At 39.9% G+C, this 23,501-nt stretch overlaps 1 protein-coding gene across 9 annotated transcripts in view; it reads right to left on the minus strand.

Moving 5' to 3' along the window:
* ZSWIM8 (zinc finger SWIM-type containing 8) overlaps positions 1 to 23,501 on the minus strand; it is a 92,931-nt gene that overhangs the window by 29,722 nt on the left and 39,708 nt on the right. For 7 of the 9 annotated variants that reach the window (XR_009155770.1, XM_058188561.1, XM_058188556.1 and 4 more), the window contains 9 exons: positions 14,439 to 14,520; positions 13,994 to 14,114; positions 11,317 to 11,518; positions 9,287 to 9,462; positions 7,005 to 8,004; positions 5,872 to 6,003; positions 3,304 to 3,483; positions 1,184 to 1,367; positions 134 to 232 (listed from right to left, as the gene is read on the minus strand). Coding sequence is in view for 8 of the 9 variants with exons in the window: in XM_058188561.1 (XP_058044544.1) it covers positions 134 to 232; positions 1,184 to 1,367; positions 3,304 to 3,483; positions 5,872 to 6,003; positions 7,005 to 8,004; positions 9,287 to 9,462; positions 11,317 to 11,518; positions 13,994 to 14,114; positions 14,439 to 14,520 (2,176 nt within the window). In the remaining variant the exon portion in view is untranslated. Of the gene's footprint in view, positions 1 to 133; positions 233 to 1,183; positions 1,368 to 3,303; positions 3,484 to 5,871; positions 6,004 to 7,004; positions 8,005 to 9,286; positions 9,463 to 11,316; positions 11,519 to 13,993; positions 14,115 to 14,438; positions 14,521 to 19,537; positions 19,644 to 23,501 lie in introns of those variants that run through there. The other 2 variants (XM_058188557.1, XM_058188564.1) reach the window with 2 other exon arrangements.

Raw genomic sequence — 23,501 nt, forward strand, 5'->3', positions numbered from 1 at the left:
TCATTTAAAAAGAGTATCTGCTCTTGGTGCCCATTATTTCAATTCTATTTAGGTGATGCAGGAATTACTACATGACGTGGGTCTTTTAAAATTATAGGAGCAGTTGTGGAGGGGAAAAAAACTAAGCCCTTACCAAGTGCTGCCACGGCTGCCTCAAAGCCAAGTTCTTCATCTCCAGGCATTTCATTGTTCCAATTACGGCTTGGGGGTCTTGACCCTGTAGGAGAAACCACTAGGACAGAAACAGATATTAATTAGCTCTACAGGTAAAGAAAAAAGCAGTGCAAATATTGTATTATAACAACTTGTACAATATCGCTACAGTTAAATCAACATGATCACGTTTTCTTCAGTTACCATATTGAGACACTTTATCCTCCTGAAAACATTTTTTGTACAACTCTAATTGTAACTTAACACACCGCACAGCTGGTAATTCAGAATGAAAAGAGGATTGCAGTCACCACAAGGAAGAGTGCATTGTTTTGACTTCCTCAGAGCTGTAAAATATGGTCTTAGATTTGGTGCTTTATCTGGGAAAAAAAAGCCTGTAGTAGACATTCAGTAAGTAGTCACTGAAACTGACCGTCTGCTTTAAGAAGCTGGGCATAACAACTATAAATTAGAGCAACCTTGTCTCCTCTGGTGCCCACTGAATACTTTTGACTCCCATGAGATTCAGGCCAGCAACAGGGATAAATTTCTGGACAGTAATTTATAAGAGAGTTGCCTGTTGGTAATATTAGGACATAGTTAATGAACTTTTTAGAGACTGATTAACAATCCCTTATCCCAGGGGTCTCCAACCTTGGTCCCTTTAAGACTTGTGGACTTCAACTCCCAGAGTTCCTCAGCCAGCTTTGCTGGCTGAGGGACTCTGGGAGTTGAAGTCCACAAGTCTTAAAGGGACCAAGGTTGGAGACCCCTGCCCAATCCAGATAGGCTAATTGCATACTCCAGGCTTTGTGATTAAGGCTAAACTCCACAGCTCCTTCACATATGATTTAAACCAAGTATAGCAGGTTTATTTTGGTAACCTTACAGAAAACACGAAGTTCTTACGGGCACATGAAGCAACAGACATAAATGAACGGACTGTGGAAATTGCACTGAAAGTGTGGAGGGACAAAGCAAACCTTTCCTCAAGGGGCTTTCTCTTCGGGTAAATATGCAAGGGTTTTACCTGGAGCACATAAGACATCAAATATGAAGCTAGCTAGCATGAGAGGCAGGACAGGGCGGTAATCACACAGGGTTCCTTCCCTCAGCTCTTCAGCCCTCCCCCGAATAGTATTCATCTCGCTAGAGCCAAGTGGGATCTTCTTCAGCAAGGCCACAATCTCAGACTCCTGGTATGCCAGCTTGACCTGTGTGATATGGATCAGGGAGAAATATGCACAAGGCATTGATTTTAACAAACACACTGTTGTACGACAAAGTTGGGCCGGAATAGCTCAGGCTGTTAGAGCCTGTTATTAGAACACAGTAGCCTGCAATTACTGCAGGTTCAAGCCCGGCCCAAGGTTGACTCAGCCTTCCATCCTTTATAAGGTAGGTAAAATGAGGACCCAGATTGTTGGGGGGGTAATAAGTTGACTTTGTAAAAAAAATATACAAATAGAATGAGACTATTGCCTTATACACTGTAAGCCGCCCTGAGTCTTCGGAGAAGGGCGGGATATAAATGTAAACAAAAAAAAGAAAAAGACTGGATAATAACATTAAGAAAAAACTGCTTTGTAGTGCTGCGTAAGAATCCTTGCCTCAGGCTGAGAGGGCTGTTTTTATCCAGTGAAGGCTGTTAAGAAATTCCCTTAACTTTGGGGACAAAACTCAATCCTTGACCCTCTGCACAGCCATATAAAATTCTATGTAAGACTGTGAAGAATATGCATCTGGAACTGCACATTTTGGAAAGTAAACAAAATAACCAGATAGCAGATTCTTGTTCTGACCTAGGCTTACTGAATCATTACAAGACACAATTAGTCCCAAACAAACCTACTTTATTGTAACAGCTGAGAATTACGTTCATTCCCAGCTGAGTCCCAATTAATTGCAAAATAAGTCCTTCAGAAGAAGTCCTTCGGGATAATCACCAACCTTTATCTTCTTTGACACCCTGCCAAAGACCTTACTTGGCAAAGCCCCACAGAGTTCAGAAACAAACAAGAGATGCCGACTGGAAACAGAGTTAGCAATGTTGCTTTCCTGCAAAAGGCCCCAAGTGCTTTTGTTTCTCTTTTAAGCCTTATAGGAGGGGCCAAACATCTCCTGGCCTTACTCCCGAGTCGTCCCTTTTGCTTTAGCTGTTCTTGCTTTCTGGCAGCTCTGCGCATGCGTGCACTAGGAACAGGCTCCTCCTGTTCCTCTGCCTCTCTGCTGTCTGACTCTGGGGGCTCCAGAGTCCGCGCATAACTCCCAGATGGCCCTGGCCCCATCTCTGCCTCCAACGCAGAGCCCTCGTCCGGGCCTTCCCCCTACTCCAGGACTGGCCTGTGTTCCTCCCCAGCCTCCTCACTGTCTGACTCCGCTGCCAGCTCCGCAGGCTGCTGGCGGACCACAACAATTCTATCAAAACCAATACAGGTAGTCCTTGATTTACGATTTAGTGACTGTTTGACAGCACTGTAAAAAGTAACTTATGACTGGATCTCACATTTACGACCATCACAGTGTCCCTGCGATCATGTGATCGCAATCTGGGTACTTGGCAAGTGGCTTGCATTTATGACAACTGCTGGATCCTGCAGTTATGTGATTGCCATTTGCCAACAAGCAAATTCAACGGGGAAGGTGGCAGAGGTGGTCATGGGTCACAGTCATATGATGTCTCATTTAATAAACACACTCCTCAAAAATAAATTTTCCAGACCCAGTTGTGGTCATAAATTAAGGATTACTTATAATAGGGGTCTCCAACCTGGTCCCTTTAAGACTTGTGGACTTCAACTCCCAGAGTCCCTCAGCCAGCAAAGCTGGCTGAGGAACTCTGGGAGTTGAAGTCCACAAGTCTTAAAGGGACCAAGGTTGGAGACCCCTGAGTTATACTGTATCACTGTGGGCTGTAAAAAAAATAGTCAACCTGTTGTAATACTTTTACAACAGTTGCATACTAGGTTTTTTTATCTAGAGTTTAGGGGAAATTATTTCAGCCAAAGAGCTAGAGGTGCGAAACCAAAACCTCAGTCAGTTTCATGAATGAAATAACGTTTGATTATCTTCAGAATTCTCTAGGTATGTAATTTCCTCCCCCCTCCCATGAAAGTGCTAAATAAGGCACCAAAGCCATCCTATACATACCTCCAGGGCCTTGGTAGATGCTGGCGGCCTCTGTAACTCCAGAGCAAACATGCCAATCTGGAAAGCTAGATTGTGATATTCCTGCCGCTCACTCAGTACAGTCAGCAGAAAAGCAGCTTTGGATAATGTATTTGTTGCCATCCAAGTCTGTTTGCTGGTAGACACTTTGTTTTTCTTTCCCTGTGGGATGGAGAATTAGAAGGCTGAATGTGAATTTTTCTGCGCTTGATTCTATTAAAAAAACAATTTACAAATAATAAGCGTGCCTACGAACTGATTCCAATTATATGCCATTTTAGATGTATAAAAATGTGGGTTCTTGCCAGCCCTTTTCCTTAATATATGCCTAGTTATAGTAGCAGCTAACTACTCTTGGCTGAGCAGGATTAGACACAGATCTGAATGGGAGATGATCAAGATCAAAAGGGTCCTTGAGTGGCGCAGACTGCTAAACAGTCTGTTATTAACACAGCTGCCTGCAATTATTGCAGGTTCAAGTCCCACCAAGCCCAAGGTTGACTAGCCTTCCATCCTTTATAAGGTAGGTAAAATGAGGACCCAGATTGTTGGGGGCAATAAGTTGACTTTGTATATAATATACAAATAGGATGAAGACTATTGCTTGACATAGTGTAAGCCGCCCTGAGTCTTCGGAGAAGGGCGGGATATAAATGCAAATAAAAAAAAAAAAAGATATCCCAGACTACAGACAACACTAGGAAATTGGAAGAACATTTAACAAGAAATGCAATTGCATTTTTCCATGTTGTTTAGCTTGACTTAAGGGAATCTTTACCCTTTTACACATCTTTAACATACATATCTGACAAGCATATTTATAATAAGAGAAGTGCATTTCAAAATACAGAGCAACTACAATTGAGTAATTAGCTTCATTCATATTAAAGTACAAACAAATTTGATTTCTAATCTCAGCTGAAATTCTACTGATTTCAGTTGTACCTTATCAAGGCAAATTCAGTCTAGACCCATCCCAAGGAGGATACGTGAGGAAAAATCCATACATAAAATGAAATGAGCCTATAGAAAATTTATGAAGTATAACAAAGAATGCTATATAATTTTAATCACCATTTGAGGGAATAGTATTTGTTTTTATTTGCACTATGTCATAAACATTTTGAAAGTAAAATGCAACTCGGTTTCCGCATCATTAAAGAAATATTGGTTTTTTAATAAAGTGACTTTGAATTTATAAAGCATAAATTTAAAGGAGAAAACTCTCTAAAATTTGCAGTCCATTTTAGCGAGCAATTCTGATTTATACTTTCCAATGCTTCACCTTCACACCCTCATATACTTTAACCAATGGATGTTTTAGGAATAAAAAAATATGAAATTTAAATATACCCGTCTGTCCTTGGAATAAGGATAGGACATAAGTGTGTTTTAATGAATAAATAAACAACGTGAGGTTTCTTTTTTCTACAAGGTGACAAAAAATATGCTCCTCAGAACCACGGCTCAACAATTTGATGTGGAATGGAGTAACTCTGTAATATGGAAAAATATGCCTCACTCAATTCTTCATATATTGCACTACTTGCAGTCATATATTCAGTATTCAGTATTTTCTAATATACTTTTTGAGAGGCTGTTTGGTGTTGTCGTTAAACATCAGGTTAGAAATCAGGAGACGGTGAGTTTGGGCCCCATTTTTGAGCACAAAGTCAGTTGGGAGCCCAGGGGAAGTCCCTCTCTCTGCCCTTTGGGGAGAGGCCATGGCAAATTTGTTAAGGGAGTTTCCAAGAATTGGATGCATTTGAACAGAAGGGAAAAAAAACCTTTATGGCAAAATGAGTGGGAGGTGTTCCTATTTATATCAAAAAGCATTTTTACTGATTCAGCTATTTTGTTTTAAGGTTTTAATCACACCTTGCACTAGAATTCAAAATTTCCTTCAATGTTTCGGTACCTGTATCATCCAAAATCATATAATCCTCACCATCCACCTTTCCTTGTTCATTTTTAATCCTAACACACAATCCTTGAGGGAGTCTAGATGCTTCCTTCGCTCCCCAACAACAGCTATTCTTACTCCCAACTTTCTGTTTCTTTCAAGCCCATTATCCCACACTGAACAACATCATTCTGTAACAGTTGGCAAAAAAAATAATAGTCAAAGCTCTTCAGAAGATGCATCCTTTCCCCTAGTTAGCCTTCACATAGAAAACATTGATTCATAGGGCTGAAAGGAACCTCAGAGGTCTTCTAGTCCAACCCCCCATGGTTAAGGCAGAACATAACCATTATAGTCAGTACAGGTTGTTCTGCAGCTGACCTGTTGTTTCTCCACCACCATCAGAGTGAAGAATTTGGAGAGAAAGGATTACAACAGAAATGTACAATGGGGAATGCACATCAAAAGGCATGCAGTCAATTATTTAAAATATCACAGCATAACTATCAAGTGGTGCTTCAAAATAAGGGCTTATACTTATTACAGCATTAAAATTATCCACAGCAATACACACAATCTAAATCTCCTACTAGCAATTGTCCAACCCCGGTCTTCCCATTTAAACTATGTTTCCATCAGTATTATACCTTGGTTGGGGGTTGCTCCACTTTGAGATCAGGAGGGTTAGCCAGTAAGTCTTTTGCAAGTTCAACCGTGAGACGACAAGCTTCACTGCTATAGCCATGTGCATGAAGAGCCTCTGCGCAGGCAAACAGGATCTGTAAATTGAGAATTGCAGCAAAACCAGTCTAATTCTTGCTTTCTTGGCCCTCAGTTCTTAGTCTTACGGGCCTAGGAACTTCACCGCTGAAACTCACGGCAACTCTTACTGCCATTCCCATGTGAGATATAGATTACAACTGTAGTGTTTGTTAAGTCCTCCAATAAGCATATCACAAAAAAATAACTCAACTTTCTCCAAATCCCCAGTAAAATCTAGCCACTTATGAGAAATGCCTAACGTTTCTTGAACTCTTACCAACCCCTACCTGCACCACACTTGGAGTGTGTGACTCTTCAGGTCCAGCACAGGAAAGGTACTCAATGGCTACCACGTGAGGCAAGAAACAAACTGAGATAAACACATGATGCTGCATCATATGATCCACGTGATCAATGCTTTGGAGTCTGACTGATAGTTTACAATCTCAAGCAGAAGTTCAGGTAAATAAGATCCATTTGGAAATGCAGACACAAGGGATGCAATTCAGAACTTCTGCATTAAATGTGTATCCTAGTACCAAATTTTTCACCTTTCATTAATTAATCCTACAGTCTTGTCAAAATGACTGATATAACACAGCATGCTACATATTATTATTATTATTATTATTATGCAAAATATGCCTGAATTACATTCTATTCCTTTTTCCTTGACCAAGTGCTACAGATAAATGTTGACACACAGAAGAATAAATTATCAATATTGATAACAAATATTATTTATAAAGCTGTTATCTTAGTTTAATAGTCCTTCACTGTTGCATAATACAGGGGTCTCCAACCTTGGTCCCTTTAAGCCTTGTGGACTTCAACTCCCAGAGTCCCCTGCATTGCTGGCTGAAGGACTCTGGGAGTTGAAGTCCACAAGTCTTAAAGGGACCAAGGTTGGGGACCCCCTGGCATAATAAGATAAATGTTTTCATTCTTCCCAGTAGAAACCTGTACTGCAGGAACTAAAGTAAAGAGGGGTGGATGAGCCAGGAGCTTACAGGCCTACCTCCATCCGGTTTTCTTGCTCCAAGGGTTTTATTCCAGCGAACATGTCTTGTTCCTCTTCAATCCCACCCTCTGCTTTCTCGTCTTCTTCCTTAGCCACCTCCTGGGGATTTAAATAATACACTTGATAATCATCTTCTTCCTCTTCTCCTCCAGCAGCGCCATTTTCCTCCACCTCTTTTGGCTTTGAACATACCCCAGCACTACTTTCATCAGGGCCATGGAGGTCATCGTCTCCACTGCCCACTTCCTCCACGGGTTCCTTTGAAAGTTTCTTTGTGGAAGGGCTGCTTCTGAGGGTAGGCTCGGTTGCCTCAGAGAAATACACACCACCATCATCCTCAAAAGTATCTCTGTAGCTTCTGCTCAACGGGCTGTCTGTGAAGCTGAACGTATTGCTCGCCTCCGCTCCAAGAGCCAAACTGCTGTCATCTAAAGTCAATTCAGCCAAGTCCGGCTCCAGAGAACTGTCCTCGCTGCTCATCCGACGCTTCCCACCATGTTTGCTGGCCAAGTTCTTTCCCACCGGAAGCTTGCCCTTGTTTGCAGCTGTTTTATATGAAGCTTTATCACCTTCTGCTGAAAGTCTTCTCAGAACCCGCTGGGGCCCTTCAGACACAACTTTCCGTTTCCCAATAAGTTCTTTGGGGCGCACAGCTGGCTCCTGAGAGACAAGTCGTGACCGGTCTCCTAGCTGCAAACATGTCCCCATAGCATCTGTTCCATGGCCTCTCCCCGCCTCAGAAAAATTTTCTATACACGGTGGCCTGCAGTTCCTCTGCTGGATGGCCTTAACCCAACAAAAGGAGTTCTTTTTATCAGCACTGCTGTAGGTGATGCCTGGAATAGGATACGCCTCCTCCCAATTGAAGTAGCAAGCTTCCACGGCCGGTTTGAATCCATGGAATAACTTCTCAAGGGACTTCTTGTGCTGCCCTCTTTTCACATTCTCTATTACCTTCAACTGCCACTGCCTCAGCTGCGCGCACAAGTCCCTTCGCCTAGCAGTATGGAAGGAAAGAAACAAGGAAGAGGCAAAAGTGACCTATTAAAAGCAAACGTCAAAATCTAATTTCTTTTAACTTCTTGCTAGTCAAGTACACTTACATTTTATCAGAAGCCTAATATTCGAATGTGCTTAATACTTAATTTCATTTTTATGTCACAGAAAAAAGCCTCAAATAATGAAAGCTCCTATGAAAATTCCTAACACTGATCCTAGTAGCAATTTATTTAATTGCCTATATACAGCTTATTGCAGAATTCTCCAATGTTTCCAGCTTTGTGGACCCGTGGCAGGAGGAGAGGGGACGGTTTCGCTCGAGCTGCTGGCAAGAGTGCGTGCAGGCATTTTGCATCTGCTATATTCACCATTTTCTTAAGTTGAATTTGCAAACAACTGCACATAAATAAGAAGTATGCGTTCAAATTTCAGCCAAAATGTCATGCTTAATGCTATAGTCTATCAAAATTGTAATAGCTGCTGCTTACTTAGGAATTCATTGAAACATACAATTTGAACATGATGCCTACATCTTTGTCCACTAGTGCAGGGGTCGCCAACCTTTCGGACCTCAGGGACCACTAAATCCACAATTTTAAATCCCCTGGACCGCTAATATGAATTTTTTAAAAAGGTAAATTTAGTGCAATATAAAAATGCAAATAATTTTTCTGCGGACCAGCAAAATTTTCTCGCGGACCACCAGTTGGTGACCGCTGCATTAGTGTGTATCTTTTGACAAAAGATGCAGGTAACATGCGTAGTCTAATGATGCACTAGCATTAATGAAATGTCTGCAAGAAAACAACCAAACTCAGAGAGCACCAAGGACCTCGTAGATGTAGCTGTTTCTAGTAAAAAGATAACAGGACTGTGAAAAGTGACCATATCCAGACTCTGCTGATCTGTTAGTTGTAAGTTATATAGGTCTTCAAAAGTAAGATAGTGTTTTTAATTAAAAATTTAAAACATGCTTGCGAAAAATATAAAGCAAACCTTTTAATAGAAAATGTGAGAGCAAATATAGTATTACTCATTATGACTATGAAGGACGAATAGTGTTAGAACATGAATTCAGTAAAGCGCAGGTTAAAGTGGCAATCTGGCATGAAAGTTTTTAGAATATTTCAATGCCATCTAACACCCATCCATGTTTGGAGTAAGATGCAATCAAGCAAAAAAACTGGATATGAACATTACAATGAAAATAATAGGCAGGTATCCATTAACAGACTTTTGTCAAGGTCAACTTTGTTATGGACTTCCAGAATTACACTTACCGATGAGGGCTGATGGTTGGATCCAAGACAGCAAGTCTCCAAAGAACCACCATCTCATCACACATACTTGCACAAGCATGAGCAGCAACTTCTGATTGGCCATTGCCCCGGCCAGTGTGCCCACTTGCACTACTGTGGGATGCAGATGTCCTTACACTATACCACCAGCCAGTTATCTGTAGACAAATGATGCAGAATGTCAGATGCTCAAATTTCATACTTATTGAAAGTATGAATATTGTATGGAAAGTATGGATATTGAAAGTTGCCAATTTGGCTGAGATGGTGAAAATCTCAGCCTTTTTGAAAGACAATACGCAAGAAAGATACTTAAAGGAATGGAAAAAATGGATTGACTATATTCAAACCAGATATCAGACTAAGAGTTATCAGACTGCCTTTGACTGATTAGGATGTATTATTTCTGATTGTTTTGGGGGAAGTTAGGAACTGATGAGAATTGTAGGAGTATAACTGAGTTGGGAGGGAAATTTTTTTAGCATATGTTTGTTTTATTTTTAACTATACCTTGTGTTTGTTCCCGGAAGTCGGGGGGGAGGGGGGGGTTTGTGAAGGGAGGGGGGAAAATTTTGTAAAACTTTTTCAATAAAAAAAAATATACTTGTTTTTTCTTAATCCAGTGGATGCACATGATTCTTCAATTCTAACTATCGTCAGAAACATTATAAATCACAGAGTTGGAAGTCTCTTCTAGTCCAACCACCTACTCATGGTAGGAATTCTTAGGTCATCTAATGTTTGGAAATCTCATATAGTGGAACATCCATATTCTATTCTAGGAGATGGGCTGTTCCATTATTTATAGCTATCACAATAAAAAAAAAATCTTCCTGAGCATGGATTTCCATGTTTAGCTTCCATCCATCAGTTTTTATTCTACCTTCAAATGTCATGAATAAATCCATGCCCTCTTCCCATGACAGTTCTTCAAATGTTAGAAGACTGCTATCATGTCTCTCTTAAACAATCTCAACTTTAGCTTAAAAGTTATTTTACCATGTATTTTAGGGTTTAGCTCTCCTTCCCTTCACAGTTTTCCTCCATCTTCTCTGCATTCTTTCCAGTTCCTTTGTGTTCTTCTCAAACTGAGAGGACCAGAATTGGGCACAACATTCTAAGTGCAATCTGACTACTGCAGGGGTCTGCAAACTTGGCTCTTTTAAGACTTGTGGACTTCAGCTCCCAGCTTTGCTGACTGAGGAACTCTGGGAGTTGAAGTCCACAAGTCTTAAAAGAGCCAAGTTTGCAGACCCCTGCACTAGTGCAACACAGAGCAGTATTATTATTTTTTAAGATCTCATTGCTATACTGCAACCCAAGTCGGTCAAATTGAATTTTTTCACTCTCTTTTGTGGGATTAGAGACCAAAAATCAGTGCTTTGCCTCCATGAATCTTAACACACCAATTTCTTGCTTTACTTGGCCAAAAATAGGGCCTCTGGTGGCGCAACAGGCTAATGCAGCCTATTATTAACAGCAACTGCTTGCAATATTGCAGGTTCAAGTCCCACCAGGCCCAAGGTTGACTCAGCCTTCCATCCTTTATAAGATAGGTAAAATGAGGACCCAGATTGTTGGGGGCAATAAAAGTTGACTTTGTATATAGTATACAAATGGATGAAGAGTATTGCTTGACATAGTGTAAGCCGCCCTGAGTCTTCGGAGAAGGGCGGGATATAAATGCAAAAAAATAAAATAAAAAAATAGCACCATCACAGAAAAATACCACAGCCTTATGGAGATAGTATTTCAATTAGCCTCTTTTTGGGCTAAACACATTTAAAAAATAAACCACCCAAAAATGGCTAAATTCTAGAAATGAAAATGGATGGTGTTCAGAGGAATTGATGGTGTACAGTGGGATAGCCACCTCTATCTTAACACTATTTTATTGTACTGTTAGGCGTTTGTCTAATTCTTTACTTTCCTTAAAATTTCTAGATAAGCAACGTGACCATTCCATCCCACACACATTTCTGTGAGAATGTATTTAACAAAGGAAATCACACCTGTTCGTATGTTAGACACTGATCTGTCAGGATCTCCAGAAGAGGAGCTGCATTGGTATCCCGTCTCTTAAACATCTCACGTACAATTGAAAGCAGGTTCCATATGCCTTCAGGTTCTCTCCCTCTCAGGGGACGTAACAGGCAGGCCCACTCAGCAGCCGCCGGGGGTTCCGTAGAGGACAAGTACATGGAATTCACATCACTGTGCAGTTGGGAAAAGTGGGTGGGGGGAGGAGATGGGAGAACTTCAAACTGATGCTTGAACATAGGGTAATCATTTATGAAACTCTGAATGCAGGCAATTTCTTTATAGGTTTTATATTTTTAATCCATCTGTGCAATCAGGAAGAGTTTGTTTAGTAATATCAAAAAAGAAGGACAAGAGGTCAGACACCAAATGTATGGCAACTTCCTCCTGCCAACTATTTTTGTCACATCAGTCCTCTTCTTCAATTGTTGGTTAATGTAGTCATTTCATCCAAATTAAATTTTGTGATTTTAAAATTAGTTTTCCCTTTGAGCTGCATAAGGAACATCAATATTGTGAAATAATGTGGATGAGATTTAAGAAAAATGTAGGTTATATTCGCAACACAGCCATTTTCTGCTTTGCTCATAGCACTTTTCCCAAACACACTGCAGCATCTAAATACTACATAAGATCTACATGCAGGCTTCAATCTGAAAATATGCACATGGACAGAATTGCGTGTCATCCACATACTATTGATACTAAATCTTAAAATTTCAATATTTTATGTAGCTATAAAGTTACATAAAACTTTAGGAGTTTTGGCAGGTGTCTTTCCAGGACCCCTTCTAAAACTGGTTTCAAGAATTCTGTCTAGATCCTTATGCTGAAAAAGTAGAATAACAGCTCATTTAAATGGACAAATAAGTACTAAAGGCACATTAGTACTTATTAGTGGATGAAAGTTGCACTAATTGTGGCAAATTACACTGAACAGAAATGAGACTCTAAAATTCCTCAAAAATTGGTCACAGCAAATTACTGAGCAGTTCACTCGCTCTCCCATGAGCCAAAACAAAGATCAACATTTATTACTGGTAGCAGCTATATTGAACAACTTTGAATGAATCCAATCTAGTGTGATTTTTTTCATCTAAAATAGGAAACATGATGGATTTCTTGGTCTAGAGGTAGCTCAGGTCTGTTATACATACTAGGAAATTTGAAATAGCACAACAACTGTTTTAGAAACCATAGGGCTGGCCCTTGAATCTCCTTTTTTTAAAGGAGAAATCCTCATCTTTTGAGAGCAGGTAGGAATCACAGCCTCCATGGCAGGAGTTCCTATAGAATCAATAGGAAAGAAGAATTTTCCAGTACTCCAGGGAGACAGGGGATTCTCTTTGTTTTTATGACTCGCATTACCCTGGTATCACGATCTTCAAACTGGACCCTCGAATGGAGAGAATGATTCAGAGGTTGGAGAGACCCAAATTTAGTTTCTCCTTTTCAGAAACAAGAGACATTAAAAATCTTTTCAACGGCTAGGTAGTCTCGTCACAAACAGTGCTTAATGCAAAGTCAAGAATTTTTTAGACACTGTGTGGCTGCATTGTAGCTGTCTTGTGCAAAATTGCTATACAGCAAAACCCAGAGGATGTTTTCATACAAACTTTTGTGGTTTTGCTGCTAAGCATTTATCCCTTAACTTAAGTTCCTCTCTTAAGTTGCTCTCTCCTTGGGATTCCTAGCTTCTACATTCTTCCTGTTCAGCCTGAATGCTTTGCACAATGGTCTGTTCATCCCAGAGCTGCACCCTCAGCTGGACCAGGCAGGAGGAACAAGATGGCCAAGGTCAGCTGTGGGAAACAGTAGTGGCAGTCCACACATCTAGAAGCTGCAGTAGAAATATGTGCCGGACTGCAGGGCTTCCAAAAGGGCAAAGATTTGGGGATGGGGGCAGGAGTTACACAGGTGAGGAGTTGAAGTGTTCCTATGGTCATAAATGTGGATGAGCCCAAATTCTGATCATGTGATGGTGGAGATGCTGCAATGCTGTAATGGAATAGAATAGAATAGAAATTTTATGGCCAAGTGTGATTGGACACACAAGGAATTTGTCTTGGTGCACATGCTCTCAGTATACATAAAAGAAATAGAATAGAATAGAATAGAATAGAATAGAATAGAATAGAATAGAATAGAATAGAGTAGAGTAGAGTAGAGTAGAGTAGAGTAGAGTAGAGTAGAATAGAATAGAATAGAATAGAATAGAATAGAATAGAGAATATATTACAGAATAGAATAGAATAGAACAGAATTCTTTATTGGCCAAGTGTGATTGGACACACAAGGAATTTGTCTTGGTGCATATGCTCTCAGTGTACATAAAAGAAAAGATATGTTCATCAAGAATTAACTTCAGAGACCAGTCATAAGTTTACATTTTCAGCATCATTATAACTTCAAATGGTTGCTGAATGAATGGCTATATATATCAAGGACTATTTGTATACAACTTATGATTCATATATTGAAATATATCTGATCAAATATATATAGCTCTCCACCTACAATTAAAAAAAAATCTTTTACTGTCCTTTCTAAAGCTACAAAAACAGAGTCCAGAGAGGCAAAACGCTGATGTTTGTATCTGACTTTGGAAATCTGCAGAAATTGTAAAGGAAGAAGAAAATTTTAAGTTACCTAAATACAACAGGAGAGGGACCACAAAATTTGTGAAGAGTTTTCTTTATGTTGTCACTTAATGTAGATTCATCCAAGTACCAGGTGCTTTGATCAGAGGCAGATGGACCAGCAGTTGGATCTTAGAAAAAAGGAAATACATTCTTTCAGTTGTTCCAAAGAGTTTGTTTCCCCCTCTACTCAGGGTTGCAGGTAAAACCAGTAGTGGGCCTTAATTTTACTACAGAAATATTGAAACATATATTTGAAACTTGGTACAACGTACCTTCCTACTACTTAATAGAGAAAAAGTTTCATACGAACAACTCAAGACAATCGTGATGAGTATACTTAATCTGCTCCACCTCTATGCTTTTTAGTTATAGCGCTACCATTTTCAAAACTAAATTTATTTGCATATTTGAAAACCATTGTTTGCATTATACTCCACAGCATTAATTATTACCTGGGGCTCCACATACAGTGTTGATGGCAGTGGACTGAGAGGATAGCAGCTCATCAAGTAGACGCTGAGCGGTTGGAAGTATCTAAGAGTAAGAAAAACATGTGATGCTGATTTTAAATGTTCTTCCAGAAATAAAGAACTCAACTATGTTTATTTAAACTAACAAGAAAACATATGGTTTTGATTAAAATTACCATGGTATTAGTCTTTAAAACAATTATGTTTATTCCTATTTAACCTTAGTATTAAGGTACTATGTAAGCCAATAATAAGAATGGAAGAATATTGCAGAATACAGGCAGTCCTTAACTTACAACTGTAAGTTTAATGAGAACTCAAAATTACAAGTCCTGGAAAAAGTTACTGTCCTGTGGTGGCGCAGTCATTAGAATGCAGTATTGCAGGCTAATTCTGCCGACTCGGCATTTCGACTTGGCTCAAGGTTGATTTAGCCTTCCATCTTTCCGAGGTCACTAAAAATGAGGACCCCCGATTGTTGGGGGTCATAGGCTGACTCTGTAAACTGCTTAGAGCAGGGGTCTCTGGGAGTTGAAGTCCACAAGTCTTAAAGTTGCCAAGGCTGGAGACCCCTGGCTTAGAGAGGGCTGGGAAGCCCTGTGAAATGGTATGTAAATGCTATTGCTACAACTATCACATCATCATCACCGTCACACGATCACAATTCGAGCACTTGGCAACTACTGCAGCTCGCATTTGATTGGTTGCAGCATTCTAAAGTCACTGATTACAATTTGTGACCTTTTTTGCTGATTTATAGCAAAAATCACACATTGGGAAGCTGGATCCACTTAACAACCACACGATTCGCTTAACGACTGCTATAAAATTGCCCTAAAACCAGGAACTCAGCATATTAAAAAATTCAAAAAATTATTTATTTTATTAAATTCAAAATTTAATAAAATAAATAAATAAATAAAATAAATATAACCTCAAGAATTTACAACAGAAATTCCCAACTGTGGTCGTAAGTGAAGGACTATCTGTAGTTGACCATGCAAAATGACAGCCTAGCTCTCAAATAGAAACTGCTTTGCCCCAGACACTACCAAAGCTACCAGATCTTCTTTGCTGCCAACCACAGGCTATAAAGCAGGGGTCTCCAACCTTGGTCCCTTTAAGACTTGTGGACTTCAACTCCCAGAGTTCCTCAGCCAGCTGGCTCAGGGACTCTGGGAGTTGAAGTCCACAAGTCTTAAAGGGACCAAGGTTGGAGACCCCTGCTTTAAAGAACAGCTTTTAACTTAGGAAATTAATGCTCTGCAGAACAAACCAAATATTCAGGTTCCAGCATTTTTTAATTACAAAAATACTTTTAAATTCCACATAGGATTTTTCCCCCTAACAATTCTATAAACCCCACAAGGGTGCTTAAAGACATTCTTAGACAATTAAAATAGTGAAAAACTACAGCCCATCGTTTTGTTTTGGACATGTTCATTTGCCCCAGAATGACACAGCAAGGATTCGAGGACACAAACAGCATTTGCAGACTTAAGAGGAAATGGCAGGGTACGTTACTTCACTTTTTGACAAAGGGCCATTTTGTAGCTACCTATCTGCCGTGTAGAATAGAATAGAATAGAATAGAATAGAATAGAATAGAATAGAATAGAATAGAATAGAATAGAATAGAATTTTTATTGGCCAAGTATGATTGGACACACAAGGAGTTTGTCTTGGTGCATATGCTCTCAGTGTACATAAAAGAAATAGAATAGAATAGAATAGAATAGAATAGAATAGAATAGAATAGAATAGAATAGAATAGAATAGAATAGAATAGAATAGAATAGAATAGAATAGAATAGAATAGAATTCTTTATTGGCCAAGTGTGATTGGACACACAAGGAATTTGTCTTTGGTGCATATGCTCTCAGTGTACATAAAAGAAATAGAATAGAATAGAATAGAATAGAATAGAATAGAATAGAATAGAATAGAATTCTTTATTGGCCAAGTGTGATTGGACACACAAGGAATTTGTCTTGGTGCATATGCTCTCAGTGTACATAAAAGAAATCTTCATCAAGGTACAACACTTACAACACTTAATGATGGTTAGTTTAATGATTTAGTTAGTTAGTTTTAATAGCCTGGTCTCTGCTGCCCCCATGACAATCATCGAGTGAGACAGTTCACGCCAACCTCTAAAAATTACAATATACTCACCAAACCAAATAAACTCCCTAATCCTATTTTGATTTGTAAGAAACCTGCTTCCAATTTAACCAAATTTAGATCACATAGATGTAAACCATGACTTGTATCATATTGTTTTCAGCAGCTACAGTAATACTAAATGGAGGAAGAAAACCCCCATGGGTCACTCCCATTGTGCACTAATATTTAAAAGTTTTTATACAATCTATTGATATGCACATTGATGGATAGGTATGGACGGTTATATATAGTTGTACTCACACACTTACTTGAAACTGTTACTTAACACAACCGAATTCCTTTTTAAAATATATAAATGGAGGAAGCCACGAAGCTGCCCTCCTCTAAACGCTGATTTAGGAGTAAGCCCAAGTTAGTGGAGCACTTCAATGTAAATCATTTAAGGCTGCTGTATTAATAATCATACAAAAAGTAAACAAATGAAGCTAAAGGAGGGTGACCTTTTCAAATTATATTTGCAAGGGTTAAAAAAAGGAGATATCCATCAGTATTATTCATATTTGTTTGTCTGGAGTCTGACAGCGCATGAACAAATGAATGAAGAAATAAATAAATATATAGAACTTTTATACAATAACCTGGTATAATCAGCCAATATAGAATGGGATCTATTAGCTGCTCTACTTCAGCCAGTAAATGTCTTGGGCCTGACCTAATTCTGTGTATGTAAATACTTTTTAAAGTATTAATATTCCTGTATGTGCATTCATTTTTAAGGAAATATGTTTATTGCATCAAACCAATCAAAAAAGAAAAAAATACCCACATAATTAAGGATTGTAGTGACAGCTTGAAGCTGATCTCATAAGGTAAAGCACCCCTTCCCCCCCTCAGACTTCCAAAATGTTTCAGCCCTCTTTCAGCCTTCTTTGTTTGTAAAATATCGGTGATACATTTTAATAAATAAATATAAATAAATTATAATAATATTGTCAATTATAATTCAAATGTTGAGAGACTACACATATCAAGAACCTGTTACTATAAAGCATCTGTGATTCCAATGTTGTATAAAAATTCTTTTGGCATTTCTCATACATGAAAATTTCTGGTTTTTATGTCCTGAAATGTTTGGAATACACTGAAGAAGAACATAATGCAAATTTTACCAGCAATGCTTTCTAGTTACACCAACAATCTTCAGACTATAACTCAAAGTATGCAAATGATAAAGGCACTTAAACAAGGTGAATTAATATTCCAGCTTTGAGATTGCACCTTCATTCATCAAGTATACACAACATTTTATGTTGTATTAATCTCATGTTAATACAATGTGCAACAATCTTATTTCAAAGTCTATCTATTTCATATTAAGATGGTTACGCACCTAGGACCTCAGTTGGTTCCTCCAAAACATCTAGCAAGAGTGAAACCTGGACAGAAATGGCATCAGGACCAAACTATATGTGATTAAATGGAATGAACTACCAAGAACTACCAGGGAATCGGTGCGCAATTTAGGCGTTCTCCTGGATGTACGGCTGTCTTTAGAAGACCATCTGACAACCGTCGCCAGGGGAGCTTTTCATCAGGTTCGCCTGATTCGCCAATTGCGCCCTTTCCTGGACCGGGACGCGTTATGCACGGTCACTCATGCCCTCGTCACTTCCCGTCTGGATTACTGCAATGCTCTCTACATGGGGCTCCCCTTGAGGAGCACCCGGAGGCTCCAACTGGTGCAGAATGCGGCCACGCGGGGGATTGAGGGAGCTCCTCGTAGCTCCCATGTAACACCTCTCCTGCGCAGGCTGCATTGGTTGCCGGTGGTCTTCCGGGTGCGCTTCAAGGTGTTGGTTATCACCTTTAAAGCGCTCCATGGCATTGGACCGGGATATTTACGGGACCGCCTGCTGCCGACAGTTACCTCCCATTGTCCGATACGTCCAGTGCGCGCCCACAGGGAGGGTCTTCTTAGGGTGCCGTCGGCTAGTCAATGTCGGCTGGCGGCCCCCAGGGGAAGGGCGTTCTCTGTGGGGGGCCCGGCTTTATGGAATGAGCTGCCGGTGGGACTCCGTCTCCTCCCTGATCTCCGGACCTTTAAGCGCGAGCTCAAGACTTTCTTTTTTCACCAAGCGGGGCTGGCCTGATTGATTTTAGTATGGGGATTTTAGTGGGTTTTTTATAGGGTTTTACCTGGGTTTTAGTTTTGATAAATTTTAGCTAATATTTAATGTTACAGCGATTGAATCAGTTTTTTAAATTTGATAGTGTATTTTCAATTTTTGGGGATTCTTGTTGTTTTATTGGCTGTACACCGCCCTGAGTCTTCGGAGAAGGGCGGTATAAAAAAAAAAGAATAAATAAATAAGAAGCACCTTTATCTAAGTTAAGCTATTTTGTTCTACAGAAATTTTAAAAGATAGCTACATGAGAATCAAAATATCCCAAAACATATTTACTGTAAATTAATACTGTCAAATATAAAATCATACATAAAGGAATAAAAGTTGTTTCTGTGACCTTATGTATTCCATAGCTTTCAACATTAGTTGTATTTTTATTCTGTTTGCTATGTTTGAGGCAAAAAGTCTGGGTCTCTATACATTCCATTTATGTGCTTCTTTAGGCCTGGAAATCATGTACTATCAAAGAGCAACATCTGTGTTACTTCCATGGACAAAGTATTAACCTTTTTTTAAAAAAAATCACTATTTAGTAAAATATATTTCTTCAAATGTAAACATGTGAGCATTCATTATTAACACAGAGGAAAGAATCTACTGTAAACTCCAATCTCTTGGATTTATCACGGTCTGGAGAAATGTTTACTGTATTACGGATGTGGGCACTCATGATGAAGTAACCATTATTTTGGGCAGGTAGGAAAATGCTATACAGGTCTCTAGTAAAGAAATTGGAAGAAGATGATGGATTCATCTAGATGTCCTACCTCCATGGACACTGTAGGAGCTCTTCCAGTGACCTGCAGCAAGCATGTGTGCCATGTTTGTCTTTCTGCCTGAAGACAGCATAAACTACATATGCAACAAACGGCTCTGTTGGAAGAGAAGATGAAGGGACTTGAGGAATGTCCTTGTATATCCAACTTATTTATTTATTTATTTATCTATTAATTTAAGCAGTTTGTCTTGTTCATGAATTTACTGCTTGTTCTAATAAGGTCTGGTGAAGTCATTAGGGTCAATTTGAGAATTTTTAGATGAAAGGTAGAAAGCCCTCCTGAAAGACTACCAGAAAAAAAAGGTTTTAAAGGGGCCGGGATAGCTCAGGCAGTAGAGAAGCTTGTTATTAGAACACAGAGCCTGCAATTACTGCAGGTTCGAGCCCGGCCCAAGGTTGACTCAGCCTTCCATCCTTTATAAGGTAGGTAAAATGAGGATCCAGATTGTTGGGGGGGCAATAAGTTGACTTTGTAAAAAATATACAAATAGAATGAGACTATTGCCTTATACATTGTAAGCCGCCCTGAGTCTTCGGAGAAGGGCGGGGTATAAATGTAAACAAAAAAAAAAGAAGAAAATAAAGGGTTAGATGAAGTGGAAGAGAAGAATATGGCATACCTAGTGAAATATGAGACTTCATTCGTACGGATTGAGGCTGTTGAGGAACTAACTAGCAGTTCCCAGACTAGGGATGTAAAGATGCCACAATTCCCTGATTACAGGGCCTCAAGACTATGTCAACTAACCCTAAATTGAGGTGAGGAGGAGGAGGAAGTCTTGAATTTAAATGCTTCAGAATATACACCAATTTTTTACTTCTTTGACTGCAGCGGGCAATCAATTCTGTGTATGGTTTAATTTTGCAATAGGTATTCAAAGTTAACTGAACTAAGTCTGCAGTCTTCTGAAGTCAGGCTGAAAAAAGCCAAGCTAAAATGGGAAGTGTAAGGAGGTTAATTTAGCCAAATCCTGCTCATAGAAGCCTGACAGCTGTAGGACTAGAATGACATAATTCCCATGGAAAATGACTCAGGGTCACCTAACGTAGAAAACTCTGAAAAAAACACTGGGTTAGAAATATATTTATTTATTAAATTTATATGCTGCCCATCTTACCCTGCAAAAGCAACTCAGGGTGGCTTACAATAAAAATAATAAATATTAAAATATTAACAAGAGTAGATACAAAAGTAAGAAACAGAAAGCAAGGATGGTACAGTGGTGGCATCTTCCCTCTTAATCCACCAACCACACATATCAGGAGCCCAAGCCTCGGGGCAGAGCCATGTTTGAATGCCCATCCAGAAGACTAAAAGGTGGGGCCTGACCACACTCAGGTAGCAAGTATCCTAAGAGCAAGAAAATTAATACATTTTAAAAAACTGATTGCACAATTATCTTTAACTTCTGAGGGGGCGGAAAAGAGGAACAGTAGGTTGGTCTTTGGCCTGACTGAAATGGAACAAAACTGAAGAATTAATGGTAGAAATAGGCAAGAGAAGATTGATACATCATCTTGGAATTTATGGTAGTAAGTTCTATAACAACTTAGCAGAATTAAATAGATATCTTTGGATATTAGGGAAGCTGGTTTAACAACCTGAACAATTAGAAATTAGCAAAAGAGACCAGAATAGCAAAAGAGAGGTAAGATTCTGCCTGAAGGCACAATTATAAGTGACTCAGAGAATGTAAAATGAAAACTGCTAGCCAGTATCTAATGAATGCATAATTGAAATGTGATAGTAATAAAGTCATGTTCTACTGAAGTAGCTCATAATTTTTCACGCCAAGGATTGCTACCAGCTAAGGAGAGAAGCTACCTATCTAATAGCATAATGTTCCCAAATGTTTAGTTTCGTGCTATGGATTCAATACGCTGCTCACTTTTGGCCTGTCCTATTTACATTCATTAGAAATGAACGAAAATAACATTAATAGTGAATTCTGAAAAAACACTGGGTTATAAAGAGCTATAAAGAGGGAAATTAAATGTTACCCCTTATTTATCTGCAGTTAAGTGGAGGCGAAAGCAGCCATCTTCGGCAGGAAAAGCTTTCTTGGTCTGGGGAAAAGCAGCAAGAAATTATTCTCCACTTGTCCAATTGGTGCAAGTGGAAGACAAGGAGTCTTCTCGTGCTTGTGTTTTGTGCGCATATGAGAGATGAATTGAGGAGAATCAGAAAAGAATCTCAGTGCCAGAGGACTCTTTAGTGCAGGGGTCCCCAACCTTGGCCCCTTTAAGACTTGTGCTTTGCTGGCTGAGGGACTCTGGGAGTTGAAGTCCACAAGTCTTAAAGGGACCAAGGTTGGAGGCCCCTGCTTTGCTGGCTGAGGAACTCTGGGAGTTGAAGTCCACAAGTCTTAAAGGGACCAAGGTTGGAGGCCCCTGCTTTGCTGGCTGAGGGGCTCTGGGAGTTGAAGTCCACAAGTCTTAAAGGGATCAAGGTTGGAGACCCCTGCTTTGCTGGCTGAGGGACTCTGGGAGTTGAAGTCCACAAGTCTTAAAGGGACCAAGGTTGGAGGCCTCTGCTTTGCTGGCTGAGGGACTCTGGGAGTTGAAGTCCACAAGTCTTAAAGGGACCAAGGTTGGAGACCCCTGCTTTGCTGGCTGAGGGACTCTGGGAGTTGAAGTCCACAAGTCTTAAAGGGACCAAGGTTGGAGACCCCTGCTTTGCTGGCTGAGGGACTCTGGGAGTTGAAGTCCACAAGTCTTAAAGGGACCAAGGTTGGAGGCCCCTGCTTTGCTGGCTGAGGGACTCTGGGAGTTGAAGTCCACAAGTCTTAAAGGGACCAAGGTTGGGGACCTAGCTTTGCTGGCTGAGGGACTCTGGGAGTTGAAGTCCACAAGTCTTAAAGGGACCAAGGTTGGAGGCCCCTGCTTTGCTGGCTGAGGGACTCTGGGAGTTGAAGTCCACAAGTCTTAAAGGGACCAAGGTTGGAGACCCCTGCTTTGCTGGCTGAGGGACTCTGGGAGTTGAAGTCCACAAGTCTTAAAGGGACCAAGGTTGGAGGCCTCTGCTTTGCTGGCTGAGGGACTCTGGGAGTTGAAGTCCACAAGTCTTAAAGGGACCAAGGTTGGGGCCCCCTGCTTTAGTGTACCTGTGTTGAAAGTGGAACAAGGGGTGTGGCTCCTGTTTCATCCCCATATGGATGATCCTAAGTCTAGCAGCACTACTGACAGTTCCCAGAATCCCACATGTATTTCCAAAGGTTGGGGAGCCCTTGAAAAGATCATCTCCCACATCCTTTCCTATTCTTTTATTCAGTGGAAATAAATTATTTGTTTAGAAGAACTAAACAAATTCAGTTTTGGTCGCCACGATGTAAAAAAGATGTGGAGATTCTAGAAAGAGTGCAGAGAAGAGCAACAAAGATGATTAGGGGACTGGAAGCTAAAACATATGAAGAATGGTTGCAGGAACTCGGTATGCCTAGTTTAATGAAAAGAAGGACTAGGGGAGACATGATAGCAGTGTTCCAATATCTCAGGGGTTGCCATAAAGAAGAGGGAGTCAAACTATTCTCCAAAGCACCTGAGGGTAGAACAAGAAGCAATGGGTGGAAACTGATCAAGGAGAGATGCAACCTAGAACTAAGGAGAAATTTCCTGACAGTTAGAACAATTTCCTGACAGTTAGAACAATCAGTGGAACAACTTGCCTACAGAAGTTGTAAATGCTCTAACACTGGAAATTTTTAAGAAAATGTTGGATAACCATTTGTCTGAGATGGTGTAGGGTTTCCTGCCTGGGCAGGGGGTTGGACTAGAAAGCCTCCAAGGTCCCTTCCAACTCTCTTGTTGTTGTTGTTGTTATTGTTGTTGTTGTTATTATTATTATTATTACTACTACTACTATTTATAATTATGAGAACATTGCAAATTCAGCATCTCAGAAAGTTACAGAAAAACTGTAATAGTCCTCAAGCATCCCAAATACCAGGATGCTA

This window comes from Ahaetulla prasina, chromosome 6, assembly GCF_028640845.1.
Source record: "Ahaetulla prasina isolate Xishuangbanna chromosome 6, ASM2864084v1, whole genome shotgun sequence".
In the NCBI taxonomy this organism is placed as follows: Eukaryota; Metazoa; Chordata; class Lepidosauria; order Squamata; family Colubridae; genus Ahaetulla; species Ahaetulla prasina.